Here is a 22,056-nt window from a genome sequence, read left to right as displayed (position 1 = left end):
ACATGTGGTTACAGTCCCATGCCCTCCTAATCCCAACATATATCTCAGTTCAGCTCCTTACTCCAGCCTTAAGTTTCTGAAACATGCTTGGCCTCAACCTGTAACAATATTCTTCCACTTCATCTGGATGGGCAGCTAGCTTCTTTTCCTATACAAAGAACAAACACCAAACAAATATAACTGTTTTTCCCTTTTCCCTGTTTATTGCTTGCTTAGTAAACTGCCCCTCACAACCCCACAGGTTTCTGCAGAGCCATTGACGAAGCTGGTAAGGAAAGAAACTACCAAAGAAATGGATATGGACAACTTCCTTTACGTTAAATGGCCCCTATGTGAAAATTCTCTGTCTTCTATGTGAAGATCGCTGTCAATTTGCACTGTTGCTTCAGCCACAGAAAATGCATGTAAAGTAGATAAATAGAATTTTTTAAAAATTGTCAACAGTTTATTCAACAGCCCATGAAAAGAGAGAATAATGAGATAGACACCGACCATCATTTTCTCAAACTCATTCACTATTCCTGTGAAAGTGAAATAAATACATTTCCAGGTTCAAATTGGAAAACACTTTCACCTCTTTCTGCTGGTTATCAGCAGTTGGCACACTGTGAGCTCATGGAACAGTAAACTTTGTTTTTGACAAAGAACAAAAGCAAAGAACAAACCTAGAGAGATAACAGATAGGGAGAGTATCTAAAGGATTCAAATTCAAAGGGGAACTGATAAAAGACAATGTATCAATAATATGTCAATATTATATATTAAAATAGCTTTCAGGCAGCTTCATTAAATATCATATAAAATCCCATATAGCAAGACAAGGAAGTCAAAAGCATTAGTTACCGGTGAGCCAGAAATAAGGACAAAACACACCCAAAATTGATGAAGGTTGATGGACAAGCAAAATGAAATGAAGAAGAATACAAACAGGAGGGGAACCAACTCTTTGAAATGGTTGATAACTGCAGGACAAGGGGAAATGGTTTTAAGTTGAGAGAGGGGAGATTTAGGTTGGATGTCAGGGGGAAATTCTTTACAGAGAGAATGATGAGGTGCTGGAACAGGCTGCCAAAGAGGTTGTGGATGCCCCGTGGTGTTCAAGGCCAGATTGGATGGGGCCCTGGGCAGCCTGGTCTAGTATTGAATGGGGAGGTTGGTGGCCCTGCCTTTGGCAGGGGGGTTGGAGATTCATGATCCTTGAGGTCCCTTCCAACCCTGGTCATTCTGTGATTCTGTGATTCTTTCTTTTAATGAAGGAAGTAGTGTTTAAGGAGGCAAGAGGAGGGGGAATGCAGATTTACTTTTCCGCGCTCTGAGGAAGCTCTACCTGTCAAAACCACCCATTGATTTAACTTTCCATTTAAGCAGGAGCACAGCCAGGCTTGCAGGAAACTCACTGTCTGAAAGACATGGAGTGACAGGTCTGTGCCCCTTGGAACACAAGAGGATGCAGAATTGGCTCCCCCAGTACAGGTTCTGCCATGAGGAGTTGCTGATATGCTCCCTTGGGGCTCAGGGAGAGCAGAGCTCAATGCCGTTTGGTGCAGCAAGGACAGAGTGTTAGGCACCTCATATTCCTCATGCAGTCAGTAGATGGAGGCAGGAGCTCCCAGAAGTTAGTTCACAGCACCCAAAACTAGACTGTGATGTGCCTGCACATTGCCAAAATAAACAAATCACCTGCCCCAAGACAAAGAGCAGATCAGAAGCTAAACCCAACATCCGAGTCCAGGAGAACTAAAGGATTCACAGAGAGAGAGAGAGAGGATTCCCAGGCAGAAACTGCCTAGCACAGAGACCAGAGCAACTCCCCTCTCCTGCCTGTACAACCAAGCCCAACCCAGAGTCCATTCCAGTCCTCCAGGAAAAGAAAGCAGAAATGAGACTGCTTAAGGGCCAAGGTTAACTCCTGTCACCAGCAGCACTTGTGCACATTAGCCAACTTCACAGTTCATGGGCTATGGTCCATTGGATGCTACAGCTGCAAGTGATGCCAGAAGATAAAAATATGCTTGTTTCAGGAAAGGAAGCTAACTTACTCTTGTAGGTCTACCTTAGCCTACAATTAACACTATAATCTCCATGCACTAAAATCCAATTGTGCTTAAGGGATAGGGAATGAAAATGTTTAGGTAAAACAAAGATTATGAGAAGCAAGTAGGTTGGAGATTGAATCCTTCACAGAGTTTTTTGGGGTAATGCACTTCTAAAAAAGAAAAACAAAAAACCTACAACCAACAAGCACTTGAGGGCCTTCAAACAAACACTGCTGGACACACAATCTGAATTTTAAAAAACTTAAACATAAGAGGGCTCTTGATCCTGTAGTGAAGGGCAAGCAAATAAAACCAAAGTTGCCCAGACTGAAGCCTGAAGCTGCAAATGTAGTGATAGAAAAATTGTTTTACCTCTCTCTCAAAAAAAAAAAAAAAAAAACCAGAGAACTCTGTTTACTTAAAAGAAGCATAATCAGGGCAGTGAGCAAACTTCATTCTGGATGATCAAATCTACCTTGTTTTCAGAGGAAGAAAGCATTTAGTCATTTGTGGTATGGCACTTCTCCAAACTGTAATTCAGCAGTTTATTCTGCTCCTTCTCAGGCTCACCTAGAGACGCTTGATTTAGCTGAAAGGGGAGGCCGTGTACTGCACAGCTGTGGGATCAAATTATGTTTGATGCGTTAGTGGGAATTCCAGATTTGCTTGATGTAAAGCTGCGTGACAAAGACTATTGGAATCTGTAAGCTTTTTCTGTCATCAACAGCAGTTTGTTCATGTTTCCTGTTGAGTCAGATCCTTCTAGCTTCCATAATGGGCCATTTGAATAAAGGGGAGCAGAACGACTTCCAGTGACATAATGGCCATTTCAGGAAAAAATAGCTGGGATTAATAGAACAGTAAAAAAAGAAAAAAAACAACTAAACAACTTCCCTGCTTTCTGCTCCTGTGATCCTGATGCAGGAATAAACTGAGAAACTACCAGGTTGTAATATGGAAAGACCCTGCTCCTTTTCAGGCTCACCTAGAGATGGTCAATTCAGCTGAAAGAGAAGGAACCACAGAATTATAGCCTAAACCTGAAGTCAGCCACCGCTGTGGGAGGGATGTGCAAGATGAAAAGAGTTCAGCAGGCAGAGCTCAGTGAAAATGCAGCCAGAGCCCAGCTGCAGCCAGGAGCACCAGCCCTGGAGCATTCCCTGTCTGTGCAGTCGTGCTTCCTGCCAGCAGGTGAAAAGCTTGCTTAAACTTCTGAGGATTGAGATGCCTCTGTGATCTCCTCAGCTCAATGAACCTGACAGGAGAGCAGAGCAATTCACCATTAGGGATGGATGCTGGAGCTCCACACCCAGCCTTGGGTTTCTAGATACAGAGGACCTTTGATGGTTGTACTGAGAACTGAAATAGCTTGGGCATACATGTTCACAACTGGCACTTCTTTCCAAAAGAATCTTATATGGGATCTTCCCAGAAGCCTTACCTGCATGTTTTAGAGAGAATAATCTGCTCACCCTATATCTGCACTCAATTCATAAGCACAGAGCTTCAGTGATCAAGCATCTTTTCAAATACTGAAATGTTTAAGAAGAAGAAATTGTGTGAGATCTTGTTCCAGGTGGCATCTTGTTTAAAAAAAAAAAAAAAAAAGTATTTGATCTCAGTTTTGCATAACTCAAGTCCCAAAAGTAGCAACTTTTTGCAAAATCAGAGCAAAGTTTTTGTTTGGGACAGGCATTCATAAGCTTTCTCTTTCATACTGCTTCCCAAAACCACAGACGTGAAGCCATGCCAAAAAAGCAATAGTATTGCAGTCACCAGTATCAAAATACCTCTATCCTGAAATTAACTTAGAAAGAGGTCTACTACAGACATCTTATCTACTAATGAACTCTTAACACATTGTCCCCATGTACAAGCAACCCCTGCATCTAAGTGCATGCAAACATCTGAGCATAAGGAAAGGAGTAAAAAAAAAAAAAAAAAGTAGACTTCATTTTCATTTGTGGTCATCAGAGACAGCAAATACTCTGTGTCAGAACTGACATGTTATGCAATGCATGAACAGTGCCTTGATCCAGGGAAACCCAAATTTCTCATTCTATCTACATACTTCTGTAACATAAGTGATCATAGCACTGAATTAATGTAAAAATGACATCTTTATGAACAATTTAGCTTTTCAGAAACAGACAAGGACATTACCAGTATATATTTTGCTATGCTTGAAAGCATGTAATTAAACATGGATCTCACAAACATAAACAAACACCTCCCATCCAACCTCCAAGTTTTGAAAAAAAAAACAGGTTTGTTTAGACAAGGGGTTGATAATCTAGTTTGAACACAGGTATCTGAATGCTGTGACAGCTTCTTCATAATGCTAAGTTTATGGTACATTAAACTTTAAAGCAAAATAAACTCCTGCTTTCATTTTATCAAATATCTTCCCAGGCAGCAAAAAGAGACAAAGCGATGTTTGCAGCTACAACCAAGCACGGGATACCCTGCTCGGGAGATCTTTGAAATGAAAATGAACAATATGTTGTAAAGATACACTTTTCAGTTGAGAATATCACTGGGATTTGTAAATGTTAACCTCATTCCTCCCTTAAGTGTTTGTTTTTATTTCATGCCCGGAAAAGAACCCTGAGTTTCACAGAGATTAAGCAAACAGAGACAGCAGCCCCTGGAATTGAGGAAGAAAGTGCTCTTAGAAGAAACTGCTCTGATAATCAGCTTGGCTAGTAGAAATCACAGAGGGTGGAAGCAACACAGACATGAGATTTTTTATTTTTTTTTTAAGAGTGCTCAGTGTTGTACCTCTGATACGTACTTGCCATATATTGTTGGCTTTTTTTATTGTCACTAAAGCAGTATTTTCACTGTCTATCACAATAATAAGGAGGTAGCAGCAGCCATTGAAGAATCCATGGTATGAGGTCTAGGGGAAGAGACTTGGACCTACTGATAGCAAGTGCTAAAGATGGGGAAGGAGCAGACAAGTAAACCCCATAGGAGTAGAAGTGAGCAGGCAGACCTGAGCAGCTTATATTAATAGAAGACAGAAAAAAAGCAGCTTCAGGTTTGTTCACCCCATTCCAAATCTGAAGAGACTGTGTACCCAAGAGATACTCTGTACTCTCAACATTAGATGAGCTGACTTGAATCTGCTATAGGAAGAGGCTTTTTAAGGTCATGTGGAGGATAAACAGAGATTATAGGCTCTGAATTAAGGTTGACAAGACACATTATCAGCATCATCCTCATATTACATTAATAAAAACATAAGAGAAATCAGGTGTGCTGTTAGACAGTGTTCTACACAGAATTACTGGCGTTCCTGATTGTACTGTAAGAGGCAGCCTAAATAATGGCCAAGTCATCCAAGTTTCCTCTTAGGACCTGTATCTGTTTATTTTTAAGCAGCTCCTACCTTTCCCAACCAACCCCTACTTCTCTCCCCATTTCATATGACCTCACCTTATCCAGAAATGTGAAGAAATTGGTCTTATCACAATTTAGCAAGATACCACCTGTCAGCTGAACTGTGATAAATCACAGCTGGCCTTACAATGCACACACTAACAGCTACAGAGGCTTAGCTGATGGGCAGCAACTCAGGGGTGGCATTTAAACCTCCAAGTAAGGCCATTCACAAAATTCTTGCTAAGGAAATAGCTCAATAACACAGCAGTTGACATCACCACATTACAATTCTAGTGTACGTTAGGTCTATCATCTCTTTTTTCAACCTACAACTGCATTTTGTTTAGCCTGTAAGCCTTTTAAAGCAAAAGAAAAGTGGACAAACTGCCTAGTCTTTGTATTCACAGAATAGTTGACACGCTACAATCCTGATCAAACAGAAGCTACCAGCATCCCAAAACTTACAACAGCAAATATTAATACTTCCCTTCTCCTATGACTGCCATCCTGAAAAGTTACAACGTTGGCAGAATAAAAAAGCCTCCCCCAGAAAAGAGGTATTCAGAGGTTATTAAAAAATGAGAGTAAGGCTTAGAATGGAAACATCAAAAAAACTTGAGTAGTTATTACTTTATTAATACTCCCATCACAGATTAAATTTGTGCCTTCTAACTCCTAGAAGAACCACACAACTCCGCATGCAAATGGTTGTAATAAAAAAAAAAGACATTCTCTAGAATGAGGGACCTGCATTTTATTAGCAATCTTTTACATACTCTTTAAGTAATTCCTTGAATCCAAAGTCTCAACTGTGAATGAAGTAGGCTGCAAGCATGAGTTGTTTTTCACTCATTCACTTAAATGGAGCTTTGATATGAGAAAAAAAAAAAAAAGTTTTATAAGTATAAACCGTCTGAAAGTCTGAAAAATAAGCACCATTCGTGTAGATGTGCTTCAAGACTTATGTCTTCACTCACTGCATTTTACTGAAATAAATGGATCCAAATAACTTAGTCAACTAAGCAAGCTTACCAATAGCTCGTGTACGCTGCCCAACATGTTTAATTGCAAGTTTCAGAAACAGCACCAGCTCCTCCTTGGAAGAGTGACCTAAAGGCAGCTGTATTTAATAAACTACCCCAAAATCAACTTGCATCTGCAGATCAATAGGATCAGTGACAGGTTAGGGCATAAAACACCTCCCTTCATAAAACTCCAGTTTCCTTTACACAGCACCTTCACAGGGTTCATCTTCAGCGAGGAAAAGAGAAACAAGGAATGGTGTATCTCTACTCTAGGGCAATTTCCCACCTCACCCCTAATTAGACTTTATGAAGCTTGTATGACAGTTGACTGCTCGTGGCTAGGAGCCTGGTACAAGCTTGCATTTAGTCTGTCTTTAGATCCAAGTTTATTTATAGAATCATAGAATTGTTGAGTTGGAAAGGACCCTTAAAGGCCACCCAGACCAACTCCCTTGCAGTGAGCAGGGACATCCACAGCTAGATCAGGTTCTGTAGAGCCTGCTCCAGCCTGACCTTGCATGGACATTTGCAAGGACGGGGCATCCATCACCTCTATCAGAGCAATCTGTTTCATTTATGTTGAGACAGAATTCAGCACAGAGCTTCCATGCCTTCCTTTCTACAGGAGGGCCTTTCTTATAAGAGCCTTTCCTAAAATGAAGCACAAAGCAAGGCTCTGGAGAAGCATGGATCAGAACACAGTACATTTGTACAGAGCACTTCTCTGCCTTCACAGCCCTCAGCACACCTTGACATTTAAAGCATGGAAGCACCAGGCTCTTCTAGCCATCTCACAGGCTGCCAGAGTTCACCAGACCTTGTGCTGCATTTCTGAACCATGGCTCTCCCCCTGGCCTCTCTCCTCCTATTTGAGCTTATGCAGATCTATGGGTCAGCAGCTAAACAGCATGGATTTACCAAAAGATCTAGTGTTGCCACTGTTTTTCCAACTAAAATTCAGAAGCAGTGGGACTTGGACCTTTGTGATGATTTGTGCAGATCTTAGGAAGAAAACTGGCTTGCTCACCTACCTGAGATGGCAATGCACATCAAAGAGGGAATTGATTTGGCTCTTCTCAGTCTCTCTAGACTCTCCCTTGATATGGAAGCGGAACAAAGTTTGATAGGATTAAAGAATCAAGAAATGTGTACAGAAGTGATCCATCATTTACACTACTGGAACAATTGTGCTGAAATCATGATGTCATCATTATTCTTTTCTAGATCAATTTGGGATTTTCTTCTGAAGCTTTTCTTCTCTCACTGTTTCTGAAATTATTTCTTGAATTCACGTAGGAATGAGAAAACACGTGACCAAAAAGCAGGGTTTGAGGTATCTAGTGAAAAGAGTCAGAACAGCATTCCCAGATCAGCTACTTTAATTTCCAAAACAGATTATCTGGACTGGGTTGTGTTAGGTACTTCTTCCCTTCATCTCAGCATAGCTCATTGTCATGCCTACTGCACTTAACATTAGAATTGCTGTTATTCTGGTTTGTGTCCATTACTCAGTGTGGAAAGAAGAAGAGAAGAAATTCAAGCAACAGTTAAAATGTCTGTAAATTTAAACCAAGAAACCTGGCAAAGGTCAAGTGTGCAACGTAGTGCAAAAAAGGGTCCAACAACACCCTGTGACAAGAACTCAATTTCTTTGTGATCAGCATCAGTGTTCCTGCAGCCTAGAGAAATTAATAAGAAACCAACAGGAGTTAAGTCCTCAATTTTTATGACAATTTCAGTGAGCATTTGTTGGTAAAGCACTCAAAAGAAAGTCTTGCAAGGACAGAACTCTGTAAAAAGCAATGTGAGTTTCGTAAGTTTGTATTTCAACCTCCATACCCAAACCAGCATGCCCTTTGCACCCCTTCCAGCCAGCTATCTTCCAGTTGCACCTTAAAAATAGGAAGTATCTGTAGATGTTGGGAGAACTTCAGCAGGCCCCTTTTGCCTTTACCACTTACCAGTACAGAAGAGCCATGAATACCGCCAGTAAAGCCAGGGTGACTGTTGTACTGTTCACTTCTGCAGAGGCAAATGCCAGGAGATCAGAGAGCTCCATTTTCCTCCAGCACAGTGCCGGCCTTCAGTGGTGCAAGCATGCACACAAGGGAAAGTCTCCTCAAGAGCTGATAAACCTCCCACAGCTATTTGAATGACATCTGCAACAAAAACAGGAACCAAGAGAGCAAAAATACATCGAGTCAAGTATGAACTGCAAACCTTTCCTGCTCTTATCGACTGCACACTCAGAGAGACAACTTGAAGGTTTACCAAATGGTAGGATGTAGAAATTCCCCCTCCCCTTTTGCTGACTGTCATGTCAGTAAATATTTACATATCAACTGCTTAAGACATCAGTGCGGTCAAATGGGTTTCTAGACAACAAGTGTGGGAGACTGGGGAAAATGTGGGAAAAAGAAGGAGGGGAAGGAGAGCCTGACTCTGGTACAGATCATGGAGGAAGAATACATGACCACCCATCATCCGTGTCTTAGCATGCAAACAGCGGTGTTCTGTGAAGTAATAAAACCAGAGCATTTCTGCAACAGAAAACTTCTCTGGCACTGATCTCCAAACCGGTTATACTTTAAACACAGTAGAGTTGAAATTACCTAAGCTAAAAGGAGGAATTAGGGGAAAACTCTTCTAATGCGACTACTAGAAGACATACATAGAAAGAGAAACTAACGAGCAGAAAAAAACAACTGTAGCACCTGGGTAAGTTAGAGTTGCTTGCACCAGTTGCTGCATAGGTAGCACCGTTAGGTTGGACCATCTCAGGTCCATAGGTATCACAGCAAATTTTCCAGGCTCAATGCAGTGCCTCCTCTGGAGGTACTATTTGCCACAGCATCAGTATGTAGCCAGAGAATCTCTGGTACCGGGGTTAACATTAATAGAAGCATGTGCTCCTTTGTGTTTCTGCACTGTGGCACAGTCAAGCTGTCACACAACCTGAACACAGTCTGACTGCAGTTCAGGAAATGAGTTGCCCCAGCATGTGAATTCCTCAGCTCTCTTCCACAGTTTCCTCTCTGCAAACCTTAATCCTATTTCAAAAATTTGATCTGGTACAGTGAGAAAGATAAACCAGAAAGTAAGCCTTGAAACATGTCTGTATGAGGAGACCATTAACCTGTTACATACAAAGTTGCTAAACACCAGTATCAAAAAATATTGCAGATTACAACATGAGCAGCTGCAACATGCAGGTAAACACTTGCCCGTGATAAAATTCCCAGAAACTATGTGGTATTGTTTGTAACTTACGAAACTACAAATACACATATATGCACAGCAGCCTTCTCATAATGTACTGAAAGTTAAGGGAACTAAAACTAACCAAAAAACTCAGTGAGAAAGAGGCAGTCTGCAACATTTGATTCCCACAGCACACCAGATGAAGAGTTGTTTCTTCTCATACAACCTCAAGAAAATAGCTTAGATTTAATGCGTGAGGCTCCTCCAATATCACTGTATTACATTTCCTGCTCTTACCAGAGAAGTTAATAATATAGGTATCAAAAAAGTAAAGTCTCTAACACAATGGAGTTTAATTTTAAGAAGATTTGTCTCTACTCTAACTGAATCACTGCTATTTTTGTTCTCCGTGCTTCACAACTGCATTAATTCCCTTCCAGCCTCAGATCCTTGCAGAATGAGTAAAAGGTGTTAACCAGCTCATTGGCTCCACAGGACAGCACAGTAGATCACAGAAAACTTTTCTTATTGTATTAATGTTGCTACTGCTGTTCAGGGTCAACAATAGCTCTGCTAGCTTGCAGCTGCCAAGTTCTCCAAGAACAATTGCAACGAAACACAAGACCAGTGATGTAAGGAATTAGCGGGCACAAGCCAACCCCACTTTAAGGAAGAAAATGATTAAAACAAAAAATATTTTAAAAATATCAATATGTATTAAATACTTTTTAAAAAGAAACAAAACAAAACCTACCACAAATATAGAAAGTAAAAAAAAATAATATTCCTGTTTCAATGTGCATTAATTCTCTTGGCTTTTTAATTAAAGGTTACATGGTACAAAGGAACATGGTTAAGTGGGCAACACTGGTGGGAGGTGGAAGGTTGGGCTAGATGATCTTAAAAGTCCTTCTCAACCTTTATGATTCTATGATTCTGTGATTTATCTGCATGTGGAGTATTAATACCTTCCTGTTCAAGACAGTGGCAGAAGTTCTATTAAGTTCAGCAAACACAGAGTCAAGTACAGATCTTGCTTATTTTTTAAGAAGTACACTGGAGCCTTTTCCCAGTCACACTGGGAGGTAGTTGGGATGAACAGTTCTTAAACACACACATTATGATAGAAAATAGGCTCTCACATCAGCATCCAATTTGGAAGAGAACACATAATTAAGCTCCCAACAACAACAACCATCATTTTCTGCTGTTGATCTTGGAGTTTTATTTTTGCTTTGGTTTTTAATCCTCAGCACCTGTTTCTTACTAGAGAATTTTAACTTGGCACCTCCAGCCACTGAAAAGAGCAGCAGGCAGCATTATTTCCAAAACTCACCTGGAACACACTTAAGTGCTGTCCCAGAGTTTAGTACTTCAGCTTCATGAAGAGTCACAGAAATCCATCACACTTTGTGGGGCAGGGGAAAGGAATCAGGGGGGATGCAGACAGCAACAAAAACAAATTATTCTTCAGCCTTGCTTTCAGCATCCTTTCTTTACTAACAGGCCATTTACATGAGAAAAAACATTCTTAATAGCTAATTAATAGCAGACATATTTATCACCAACCTCTCTGTTGTTTATATGGAGATACGTTGCTCAGGCTGATTATAAGGACATGTAAGAACTATGGAGACAGATACGAAGTCCTCACTAATCACCTGATGAAGGAAGACAGAGACAAGCTGAAGCAGCAGAGGCCTTTTCCTGTTCATCTCTCATAAGCCAGCAGAGTTAACTGTGCTTGCCTTCACAAGGCTTCTCCCAAGACAGCATCTACCAAAGTTCACAGTTCCTCGATCAGGTGCCATCCAAGCTCTTCTCTCCTGCGGCAATGAAAAGCCACAGATCTCCACCTCATCCAACACAAACTCACACTCAGGATATCCACCTCATCCCTCCTCCCTTAGCATTGACATTGCTGCAGACTTGGAGGTCCCAGCAAAAACCAGATCTACAAGACAGAAGTAGGACTGAACTTTAGTATATATGCATGTTTGCAGCAGGAAATATTAAAAAGGGAAGTACATTACTACACTACATTCAGAGTATAAGCAGTTGAAGTGTTCCTCAACTAAAACAAAAAAAGGCTATCCGGGTTTTCCAGGAAATGTTCATACATTAAATTCCTGTCTGCTCTAATTCCAAGAATTTTTTTTTTTTTGTAAACGTTCCTGCAAAACAATGTGTTTCAACTTCAAAATTAATACAGGTGTGGCAGTGAGCCTCAGTAATGCCAGACATAAACAAGTATCTCTCAGACATGAAATACACAGCTTATTAAAAAGCAGGGTTAAAGACATTCTCAGTAGACCTAAATCACATTAAGGATTTTGACCAGTCTTCAAAGCATACTGAATGGAAAATGTACTCTCATGTATTTCAGAGGCTAATGACTAACCAGCCTGACTAACCAAGAACTCTTGTTAATGACCAAAATCAACTTCTCTCATGCTATGCTACCTCATACATTTTAGGTCTATAATAATCTAATTAAGGCCGAGCCGTATCAACTTCACCATAGATGAAGGAAGTCTAGAGAGGTGTTAAGTTTTAATTTTATAGCAGTTCCTCTCTATAGAAATTTGTAGCACAGTCTTTAGATCAAGGAAATTGTGTTATACAGGCAGCTTAGCCACAAATTACTGCAAATGAAATACCACAGAACAGCTTAAAAAACATGAGATTAATCGGAGACTAGTTTACATGTAAGCTTTAACAAAGCCCATGTACAAAACTGTGTATGTATATAACATTAATTTATCTTAAAGACAAAAACCTTTCCAAAGCAAAAATGAATTATTAACATCTTTAAAGTAGATCAATCAAAAAGATCAAAGGCACAGTTCTCAGAGGCTTTTTTTTTTTTCTTTTAATATATATGTTTAAAACAACTTTAATAGCCAAAGTCCTGGGAATATTAATGTATTACAGCAGAGGGATTTACAGCTGCCTTCTATGACTCCATTATTACTATCCCTGTGTAAGGAGATTGGCCAAGCAGATTAATCAGGTGGTCTTAACCCCCTGCACGATAAGCTACAACAAACTACTCCAAAGATAGACCACTGAGGCATCAGAGCCCAGATCAAAAGATCCTGCTCTGAATTCCAAACGTCCAGGAGCACTGAAAGGACACCATGGACTCGTGGAATGTTCTTGAACCACCTTGAATAAAATCACTCCAATGAACTGGATCTCCAAAGGGCGTACACTGCAACCGTGAAACCACATTGAGGAAGCTGCTTTCATGAGACTTCCTACTGAGAAACAAAGATATATTTTATACTTAAATTGTTTCCCTAAGTCAGAACCTGGCTATATTAACATAACTGCTTCTCAGAAGAGGAGCACCTAGCCTAAAATTCCAGGAAGGCTGAAATGCAAACTTGCACTTCACCTACAGAATTAATCTTAGACAACTAAAAATTTTGGTACTTCAAAATCAATCAATATTACAGGGGCTAAAAAACCTCATTATGCTAACCAAATGTAGTGCCACTGCACTAAGTCCCCTCTAAAGCAACAAGCTGTGAGATATCCTACTTATTTCAAAGAACTCCACTTAGAAATAGCACACATTTTGTGGTCAAAAGGAACATCAGTTTCTTCGTCTTGCTGTGAGGCTCAGAATGAGTTTCTAAAATAAAGTTACCTTTGCTAATAGTGACATTAAGGTCTTGAAGCCCCAGTGAAATTCCAGAGAAAGCAGAAATTAATGCAACATCTGCTGCCCAAGGCCAGGCATTTCTAAGCAAATTGGCATTATTAAATAATCAGTAACTTGTTTATATTTCTATAGCTTGCTTTAGAAACATTGATTGATTCAAGCAACCCTATAATTTCATTGTGCTATAAAGTTGACTGGAGATAAGTAAGGATTTATGTTCACGAATCAATAGTTCCACGTTGATAGCAAAAGCCAAAGAACCCTGCCTACACAAGCCTTCTAGTAGCACAAAGCCACATTAATGTTTGTCTTAGTAACGATATCGCGATAAGAAACAGTAAGTTATAATTCACTGTATGAAGTTCAATTTGTGAATGCCAAGAAAAAAACATCCAACGTTCTCTGACTGAAAATTTACTTTAGATGGCAAACTCAAGCCTTGAATTCTCCAAGCTGTGTCTGAGTGCTGAGCCGCAGATCAAAAGAACTGTGAAAATTTTTACAGAAGCACCATGTTCTATAACTTAATTAACTAAATAGTTCTTATCAATTTCTCTTTCACTTACCAGTCCATGGAATCAATACTAACACATACAAAGATCAGTCCTTTTCTGTGCTTTGCAAATGGAAAGATACAGAACAATGGTTTTCTCCAATTAACAGAAAAATTTTGAGAGCTCAACATGCTCTGTAGCTACTACATTCCCCACATTACCTCACCAGTTTGCACTTCCATAATTTTATTATGGAATCCTTTCAGTAGGATACAGAAAGATTTCTTAAGAGAACAAAGAGGCAGCAACTTCAGAAACAGCGAGCCTCAACATTGCACTGCTCTGAGCAATGGCTTCTGAACTTCCAGCTGGACAAATCTTGACCACTGAGTCCTTTGGGTCATCAGAATGAAAGAAAATGGATTAGAGACACAAACAGGAAGGACAAGGGGAAGAACAGCAGCCAAGAAGAGGTAGGGCTGAGTGCATTGTCCTAGAGTTGCTGTGAGTGGATATGATGGACTAAATTCCCAGGTATGAACTTCATTTGGATTCCTGGGAAGATGTTGTAGGTTGGAGATCTTCAGTGAAGCCACTCACAATAACAAAGACCTATCAGTGCTCTCAGGCAACTGCCAGACTGGTTACTAAGGCCTGAAACAGGTGAAAAGATAATGACAGACACAAAAGAACAGGGTATGTGAAAGAGAAAATTTACTGAAACGGTGCATTTATCAATACCTTGTTGGAATTCAAAATAACAAAAAGGAAAAGACACCAAAAGTCTCAGAAATTGTAAATTCAGATGAGGAAATGAAACATTTTTCTGGCCAGGTCTCCCGCTGTTTTTTTTCCAGATAGCATGTGGTTCCAGAAGAAGCTGCACAGATATCACAGGATCGTAGACCAAGAGAATCATAGAGGTTGGAAGGGATCACTGAAGATCATTGAGTCCAAACTCCTACAAAAGGATGTTTCCCAAGATAGGTTCCACAGAAGAAGAGTCCAAGTGGGTTTTAAATACCTCCAGAGATAGAGACTCAACAACAACTCAGGGCAGCCCATTTCAGTGCTCTGTTCACAGGAATGAATGAACAGAGAATGTTCCCACAGATTATGATAGCCTTCAAGCTGACTAGGAATGGTACAATCAGGTTCCAGCTGGGAACTGCAGACGGTATCAGATCTGCCTGTTTGCCTTACCTCTCTAACTGTTGAACATCAGAGTGACTGGATGCAATTAACACTCTGTTGTGAATAAGAAAGCAAAATGAAAGAGAAAAAGAATGTACAATGAATTAGATAATACAGACATAAAGAACAGGATGAGCACTACAATTCGAGCATTAACACCATCTAGTCTCAGTACAGAAGGAAGGTAAACCATCAAGTAGAAAGCAAAAAGAATGGTCAAAATCAAGCAAGTCAGACCAATTCTATTGCCATTATAATGATTTTGAAACTTCAAGAAGCCCAGAAGCTACTAGTTTATATCCTCATGTTCAAAGGAGATACAGCTGCAAATAGACTCAACATGGCAGTTCAAAGTAAGCGCTAAGGATGACCCCAGCTCTTCAGCAGTTCTCTACCAGCATCCACAGAGCCTTACTTTTAAGCTGCAATACAGCCCATCATGGTACAGAGGAAGCTCTTCTGGACAACACTGAGTGCATGGTTTCTGGGATTCTGCTCAAGCTCCTTTTTGAGACAGGCAGGGGAGGCTGGTACCCTATTGATTCTCTTGCCTTTGGAAATATTTACCATGTTCCCCAATGTAAACATTGCAAAATACCTATAATTGCAGGGTGAACAATCATGTCAGACACTTTCAGATGGCTGTAAGAACACAAAATTCAGGGTGCACTGAAACACAGAGAGCCATAGCGACAAGACCTAAGCGTTTCTATGCTGTGAGCCAATCACAGAGGCAATACAAAGTACATTGAAAGCCTTATCTGAACATCCGCCCCATTCAGGGGATATTCTCTATCTAAATTCATGCATCACATGATGAAAAATTCTTGGTAGATCATGGCCAGTATTCCCCAAGGCCTTCTTACTCACATGAAAGAGCACAAATAACTAACATGCAAACTGTAGCCTCTTAAATGCTACAGAAGTTATATGAAACAAACCTATGGCTTTGCTCTAGTTCAGCCTTTTGTAGCCTCCAATTCATCATTTTTTTCCTTGCAGTCCTTTCTGCTGGCCCCTCATGCACTAATTCACAAATCAGAATTCCCTTCAGCTCCCTCCCACTCATTCTCAGCAGATATGTTACAACATACACAGGCATGCATAACAGGTGAGGGGGCAAAAAAACAGAAGAAGTGAGTAACAAACTTACACAATAACAAAACCAACATTTCCATATCTGAGCTCTTACTGCAAATCTTGGCTTACTTTTTTTTTTTTTTTTTTCCCAAAGTGCCAGTTCTTCATTTGTACAATTGTGACAAATACAGGTTTTACCGGGGGCAAAGAGGGTCAAGACCTCACAGCAAGAAAAACGATTTTCCAAAGCTATGAAACTCAAAAGGACCAGGGCCAAAATCCTAATTAAGCTATTTTAATTGCTCAATTAAAAAAAAAAAATGCATGTTTTTCCTGCAGTCTCATGAATCTGAGAGTGAATTTGTGATTTCTGAATGCCTGAGGTTAGAAGTACTTCCAAAAGGGCATGAACCCACTAAGCTGACCCGTTAGCCACAGGAAAAGAGGTTAAGTGGAAGACTAAGTAAGGTGGCATGTGAGCTGAAACAGCACGAACTTAGGCTCAACAAGATTTCAGCCCCGCTGATGCTCACGTTAACCTGTTCTCTCAGACTGATACATAGATGAGATCCAAGCCTAACACTCACAGTGAGTGCGGCCTTCTACCTCTTTCCTATCTTCTGCTGCCAACTGGCAGATGAGCCCAACTCTAAACTGTGACTGGGTTAATGAAGAAATACATAACCTTCTCAGTTTCACTGGAAAAAAAAAAATTGTATGGAAAACAACTTTAAGCCATCATGCTTTGTCTTGTTACTGGCTGCTGATCAAAGCTTGGGTTCGATTTGGAAAACCACGGCCCTGTGACAATCTGAGAGGAGTGCTTTGTACTCACCACAGAACCTAACAAAGTCTTCAAGCTTTGTTGATTTTTTTAAAAACAATTCTTAGAAGTTTCTTTCTACTCCAAACATGCTGCTGCCTTCCTTACCTTCACACAGTTAAGGACAACAAGCTCAAGCAAGGGATTGCAGTGATAAATCTGCTTTAGTTTGAGCACGGCCAGCACCCCTGGCACTACCCACAGTTAACTTCAGCTCTTCTCCTCATTATCTGAAGTGTTCTTTCCAACCCAGAACACCACCACTCACCAGCACTGACACCTTAACCTGCTCTCACAGTTACATTCTCAAAGCAACCCAGCTGGCACAGTGTGAGCTAGTAGGTACCAGCCAAAATTTCTTCTAGATGCTAGCTCAGAGAGGCAGATCTCTTAGACACATACCAACAACTACGGCCCTGTCCCAGGTATGCTGGAATTTCTGTATATGAACACTATGGAGATACATACCTTTTCTAGAGAAGAAATCCCACAGAGGTCCCCCAGTGTATCAGGCATTGCCTCAAAAGCCCTGGCTTTGCCTGTGGTAGCTCAGGCTGCAACAGCAACCACGCAATAGAGCTGGACTAATTGAGACAGCCTGGGGGTGAAGGGATGTTATGATGAACTCTAATTTATTTCCCTTACCCTAGTAAGCAAAGTGACACATGAATGCAAGATGCCAGATGGAGTAAGCTGGCTGGAAATGGAGAAATGCCTAGGGTTTCAGGAGGGACCTAGATTTATGCAAGACTTGAAGCCAAGGGCAGAAATGGCAGAGACAGACAGGACTAAGACCTCCCCATGCATTTGATGAGGTATAAAATCTACTGATCATCTCTGCCCCGTCTTCATAGTACCATAGAATTGTTAAAGTTGGAAGAGAATCTTAAGGGTCATCTTGTCCAACTCACCTGCAATGAACAGGCACACTCACAGCTAGATCAGGGTGCTCAGAGACCCATTCAGCCCAACCTTGCTTGGATGTCTGCAAGGACCTCTGAGCAACTACCTCTGTGCAACCTGTTCCAGTGCCTCAACACATTTAGCTGTAAAAAACTTCTTATGTCCAATCTAAATCTCTCCTCTTTTAGTTTGAAGCCACTTCCCCTTGTCCTATCATAACAGACCCTGCAAAAGAGTCTGTCCCCTTGCTTCACACAGCCCCCCTCTTAGATAGTGAAAGGCCACTTTCAGGTCTACCTGGAACCTTCTCTTCTCCAAGCTGAACAGCCCCAGCTCTCTCAGCCTGTCCTTATAGAGAGGCACTCCAACTCTTGCACTACTTTGTGGCCTTCCTCTGGACACGCTCCAACAGATCCATCTCTCTCCTGTACTAAGGACTCCATGTCTGGACATAGCTATGTCATTACTGAAGGTAGCCACGCAGGACCTACCTTTGTTTTCCACTGGCTAAGTCTGCAAAGCAGCTCAGCAAACCCATAAAGGCAGATACTCCAGGGGCCTTGCATGTGCACATGGAGCTTTCACATGGGTTGCCACCAGGAATGATGCAGCTGTGAGCCTGGTGCAGGCAAAGGCACTCTGTCCTTGTCTCTGAGTGGAGAACTCCAAGGGTAAAATATTGTTCTTCTCTTAGTAAATGTAACTCCAATTAACCTTATTGGACTATTGTGGGTACACTGAGAAGATTACACTCTTTAATGTGCAGTTACAGTTGTATTGTAAATGCAACATTACATGTTTTCTATTATGGTTCAAGACCACTATACTCTTCAAGACTGTTATAAACCTCAGAAAACAGGGGTTTATAATGGAAACACTGAAACACTCACTCTAAAAGCCCCGGCAGAAAGGAAATATAGCTATAAATTCAGCTTCTGTTTTCTAGCATACACATTGACAAGGTATGAATAATATGTATTGTTACAGTTAGAACAGACAGATGAACACATTGCTCAGGGTAACCTTTGTTGCAAAAGTGGAGGCTGGAAAAGGCTCTAAGTGAAAAGAGCAACCTTTTGTCTTGTCTTTAACAGGGTTACTACAATTGCAATAATGACAAAAACAGAAATTTAGTAGCCTGCGCACTAAGGCTGATTTCTGATTGCACTACAGCTGGATTCTGAATGCACTGTTCTTAAAAAAGGTGGGTGACATTTTGGTAGCCCCCCACACCCATTCAGCCTCTCTATTTTGAAAATAATTGACAGTTTGGATACTGTTCAAATGACATGGCAGATCAACTCACCAGCTATTGCAAATCTAAAAATTACTGAACTTGATAATGTAAAAAGGCACTGATCTACTTGGCAAGAGAAAGATGGGCAGGTAACAGCACTATTGCTAGGGCTGTCATATTTGGGAATTTCTTCAGATATTAATAGCAACTGCAGCAGCGGGTCAATATGATAGCATTAGCCACCTCATGCTGTTTGATTTCTGATGTGTAACACGAATGGAAAACAAAACCACTTTTAGGGAGGTAGACTGACGTCAGGTGAAACAGGGAAATCCGTGCCCATGTTAGATGCAGCAGGGGCATACTTGATATCAGCATGCAAGGAAATGCTCCAAACACAGACAAGTTGTCAGCAAATACAGTCCCTGTTGTTTTTTTTTACTAGTGCTGCTCATGCATGGGAAAAAGGTACTTGAATGCATAGGGGGTACTTTCAGTTTCAGTGCCACTTCTCCAGAAGGTTATTTTCTATTATATATGCATTAGAAATGTCTGACACTATAATCACTGGGAACATAGGATGCACCAGAAGCCTGTGAGAAGCAGCCAATATGCCCTCCCCATCACAACAGTGTGAGTTTGGAGCTTCTTACCAACCCTGCTGCTGACAGTGCAGCATCCCCATCTGAGATGCACAACCCCTCCTGGTGGGTATGCATTCAGGAGCACTATCCTTAGCATTCTTACATTCCTTTGCTTCATACAGGACATCTGCTTGTCATCTTTGTGCCACCTTCTAGCATCAGTGCCCATGGTTGTGCAAGCCCAGCCCACATCTGTACCTCCATGCTGACCTCGGAGCAGGAAGGGAACAGCCTCGCTGTCCGGACCTGTTCTGCACTTGGCAGCCTTTGCAGTGATTAACGGCAAAGCTTCTTTATTACCATTAAAAGGGCAACACAGCTCTTGGCAGAACTGGGAACTGCCTCTTGCATTGTGAGCCCTTCCCTAACACTAACTCCTGTCTTTGCTTCCACATCCTTTCATTTAAATAAGGTCTGGCACCAGCAGCCTTAGCTAAAAAAATCCACGTTGTTCCTGCAGTATATGCAGTCTTCAGCATCACCGTTAAACTATTTGTAGAAAGGAATACAGCTGTGTCATTCAGCCCAGCACCCATTCATGTGACGTGTATTCAGCCCTGGGAGGCCAACAGAACATCCCTGCGCCAAGGATTTCCCAAAGCTCTCTGAGAATTTTGCTCTCAGGCGTAAGGACCAGCAGCAAGGCAGGAGGAGCTCCCAGGACAGCCACCAGGATCCATGAACATACAAAGCTGCTTCTCCTCCTTGAACTCTCCTGATGGCAGCATGCAGCCAAAGCGTTTCCAATGTTTCCAGTGCTGGTCATGGGGATGGGTGCAGCCTGGGAATTGCAGCTGCCTATAGCTCTGCCACTGTGCAACGGCTGCAGCAGAGACATTGAGACAAGGAAGTGTACGCAGGAAGAAGCTGCTGCAGATGCTTACGCTAAATTTATGTTTGGCTATTTCTTTCTACTGAGACCTAGAAAGTCGAGTTAAAATGAAGAGGGGGAAAAAAAAATAATAAAACAAAAAGGAATTATAAAAGCAAGCTTAAAGAGAGCAAGAAGTTAGATGTCATAAGACCCTTATTCACTAGAGAAAGATCTCCAGTCCCTACAGAGAGTGAGGTTTCCTCCCTGCATCTTTCCAAGACTGAATGAATATTTATTCCCACTAACCTCCCAGCACAGCCAAGCAGCCGCTCTTCTGACCGCAGCTGCAGGGAGAATGGCATTCCTGTGCCACTGCTGCCACGTGCTCGCGCTGCAAAGGCTGCTGTGAGCCAACCCCAAGCAAGATGGGTTGCACAGGAGCAAAAGGGCAACGACTGCCGGCCAGCAGCAAGATGCCAGGACGGCTGGTAGGGCAGGGGGATGTGCAGCCCCCCTCCTCCAACTCCACAGCAAACGCCGGGAGATCCTTACCTGGCTATTTCTCTCATGCTTCTCCCACCGGTTCCTGGTTTGGCTGCCAGCAGGCAGCTGCACTGCAACACCCCGCAGGGAGCGGTGCACAATGCGGTCGCCCTGCCTCTCACGGCACACATAGGTGCCTGGGGAGCTGCCCCCGGCGCGGCAGCCGGGCAGGGCCCCCGCGGGACTACATCTCCCAGAAGGCCTTGCGCCTCCCGGCCCTTGCGGCCCCCGCTGTCCCTCGCCGCGCACTATGGGGGTTGTAGTGCCACGTCCTCCGCTGCCGTGCTCCGTGTCCTTGCCGTGAAAGGGCTTTGCGTGGCTGCGTAGTGGAAGGAAACAGGCAGCCTGACATCGACTGAATACGTATTTTAAAATACATATGTGTTTACACATGCAAAAGCAAGAGATAACATGTATTTCTGCCTACAGTAAGGGGAAAATGGGAAGTGTGGGTACTTGCAATGCTCTTTTTGATTCCGGAGGTGGCTGTTTCACTGGGAGGGGAAGGTGGCTGGGGGGGGGAAAGAGAGGGGATGAAGGAGGAGGAGGGGGGGATGAAAAAGGGATGACAAGCAGCTATTGCCAAATAACTTCATAAAATCAGATTGGAGAAACTCAAATGTTTCCATGCACTAATTTGTTAATGACTGGCCTCAAGCCTTAAAACGTGCCCGTACTTAACTGTATCCTCCACTGAAGTGAATGCAATTGAATCTCATACTCCAGTTGTTCCAGAAACTAGAGGCCTCTAGAAATTATAAGCACAGCTTAGTAATGGTGAGATTTTAGAAGTAATTACAGGTTTACCCACATTCGGAGTTGCTGCACAGCAGCTTCACTTGCACTACTCCCCTCCCCTGTTCTAGGCGTGTATTTCTCACTCATTTTGCTCTACTCTGAATTTATTTGCACCATTTGGGCTTTCAGTTCACAAGTTACCTTCTCCTGAACTAACAGACATGTGCAAGGTGAGCCTAAACTGCACACTCTCTTTTAACTTGTGTT

At 41.9% G+C, this 22,056-nt stretch overlaps 1 protein-coding gene across 8 annotated transcripts in view; it reads right to left on the bottom strand.

Moving 5' to 3' along the window:
• TBXAS1 (thromboxane A synthase 1) overlaps positions 1-21,183 on the bottom strand; it is a 243,706-nt gene extending 222,523 nt beyond the window's left edge. The window contains exons 1-4 of one of the 8 annotated variants that reach the window (XM_052667449.1): positions 21,061-21,172; positions 11,219-11,603; positions 10,986-11,057; positions 8,410-8,607 (exon numbers count right to left, since the gene is read on the bottom strand). In XM_052667449.1, the coding sequence (XP_052523409.1) occupies positions 8,410-8,507 (98 nt within the window). In that variant the 5' untranslated portion in view covers positions 8,508-8,607; positions 10,986-11,057; positions 11,219-11,603; positions 21,061-21,172. Of the gene's footprint in view, positions 1-8,409; positions 8,608-10,985; positions 11,058-11,218; positions 11,604-21,060 lie in introns of all 8 variants that reach the window. The other 7 variants (XM_052667450.1, XM_052667452.1, XM_052667448.1 and 4 more) reach the window with 7 other exon arrangements.
• Positions 21,184-22,056: the final 873 nt, after the last annotated feature.

The sequence above is a fragment of the Tympanuchus pallidicinctus genome, unplaced genomic scaffold, assembly GCF_026119805.1.
Source record: "Tympanuchus pallidicinctus isolate F22 unplaced genomic scaffold, pur_lepc_1.0 scaffold8, whole genome shotgun sequence".
Taxonomy (NCBI): Eukaryota; Metazoa; Chordata; class Aves; order Galliformes; family Phasianidae; genus Tympanuchus; species Tympanuchus pallidicinctus.
The sequence above is the reverse complement of the archived record's forward strand: the minus strand, read 5'-3'. Positions and strand labels throughout refer to the sequence as shown.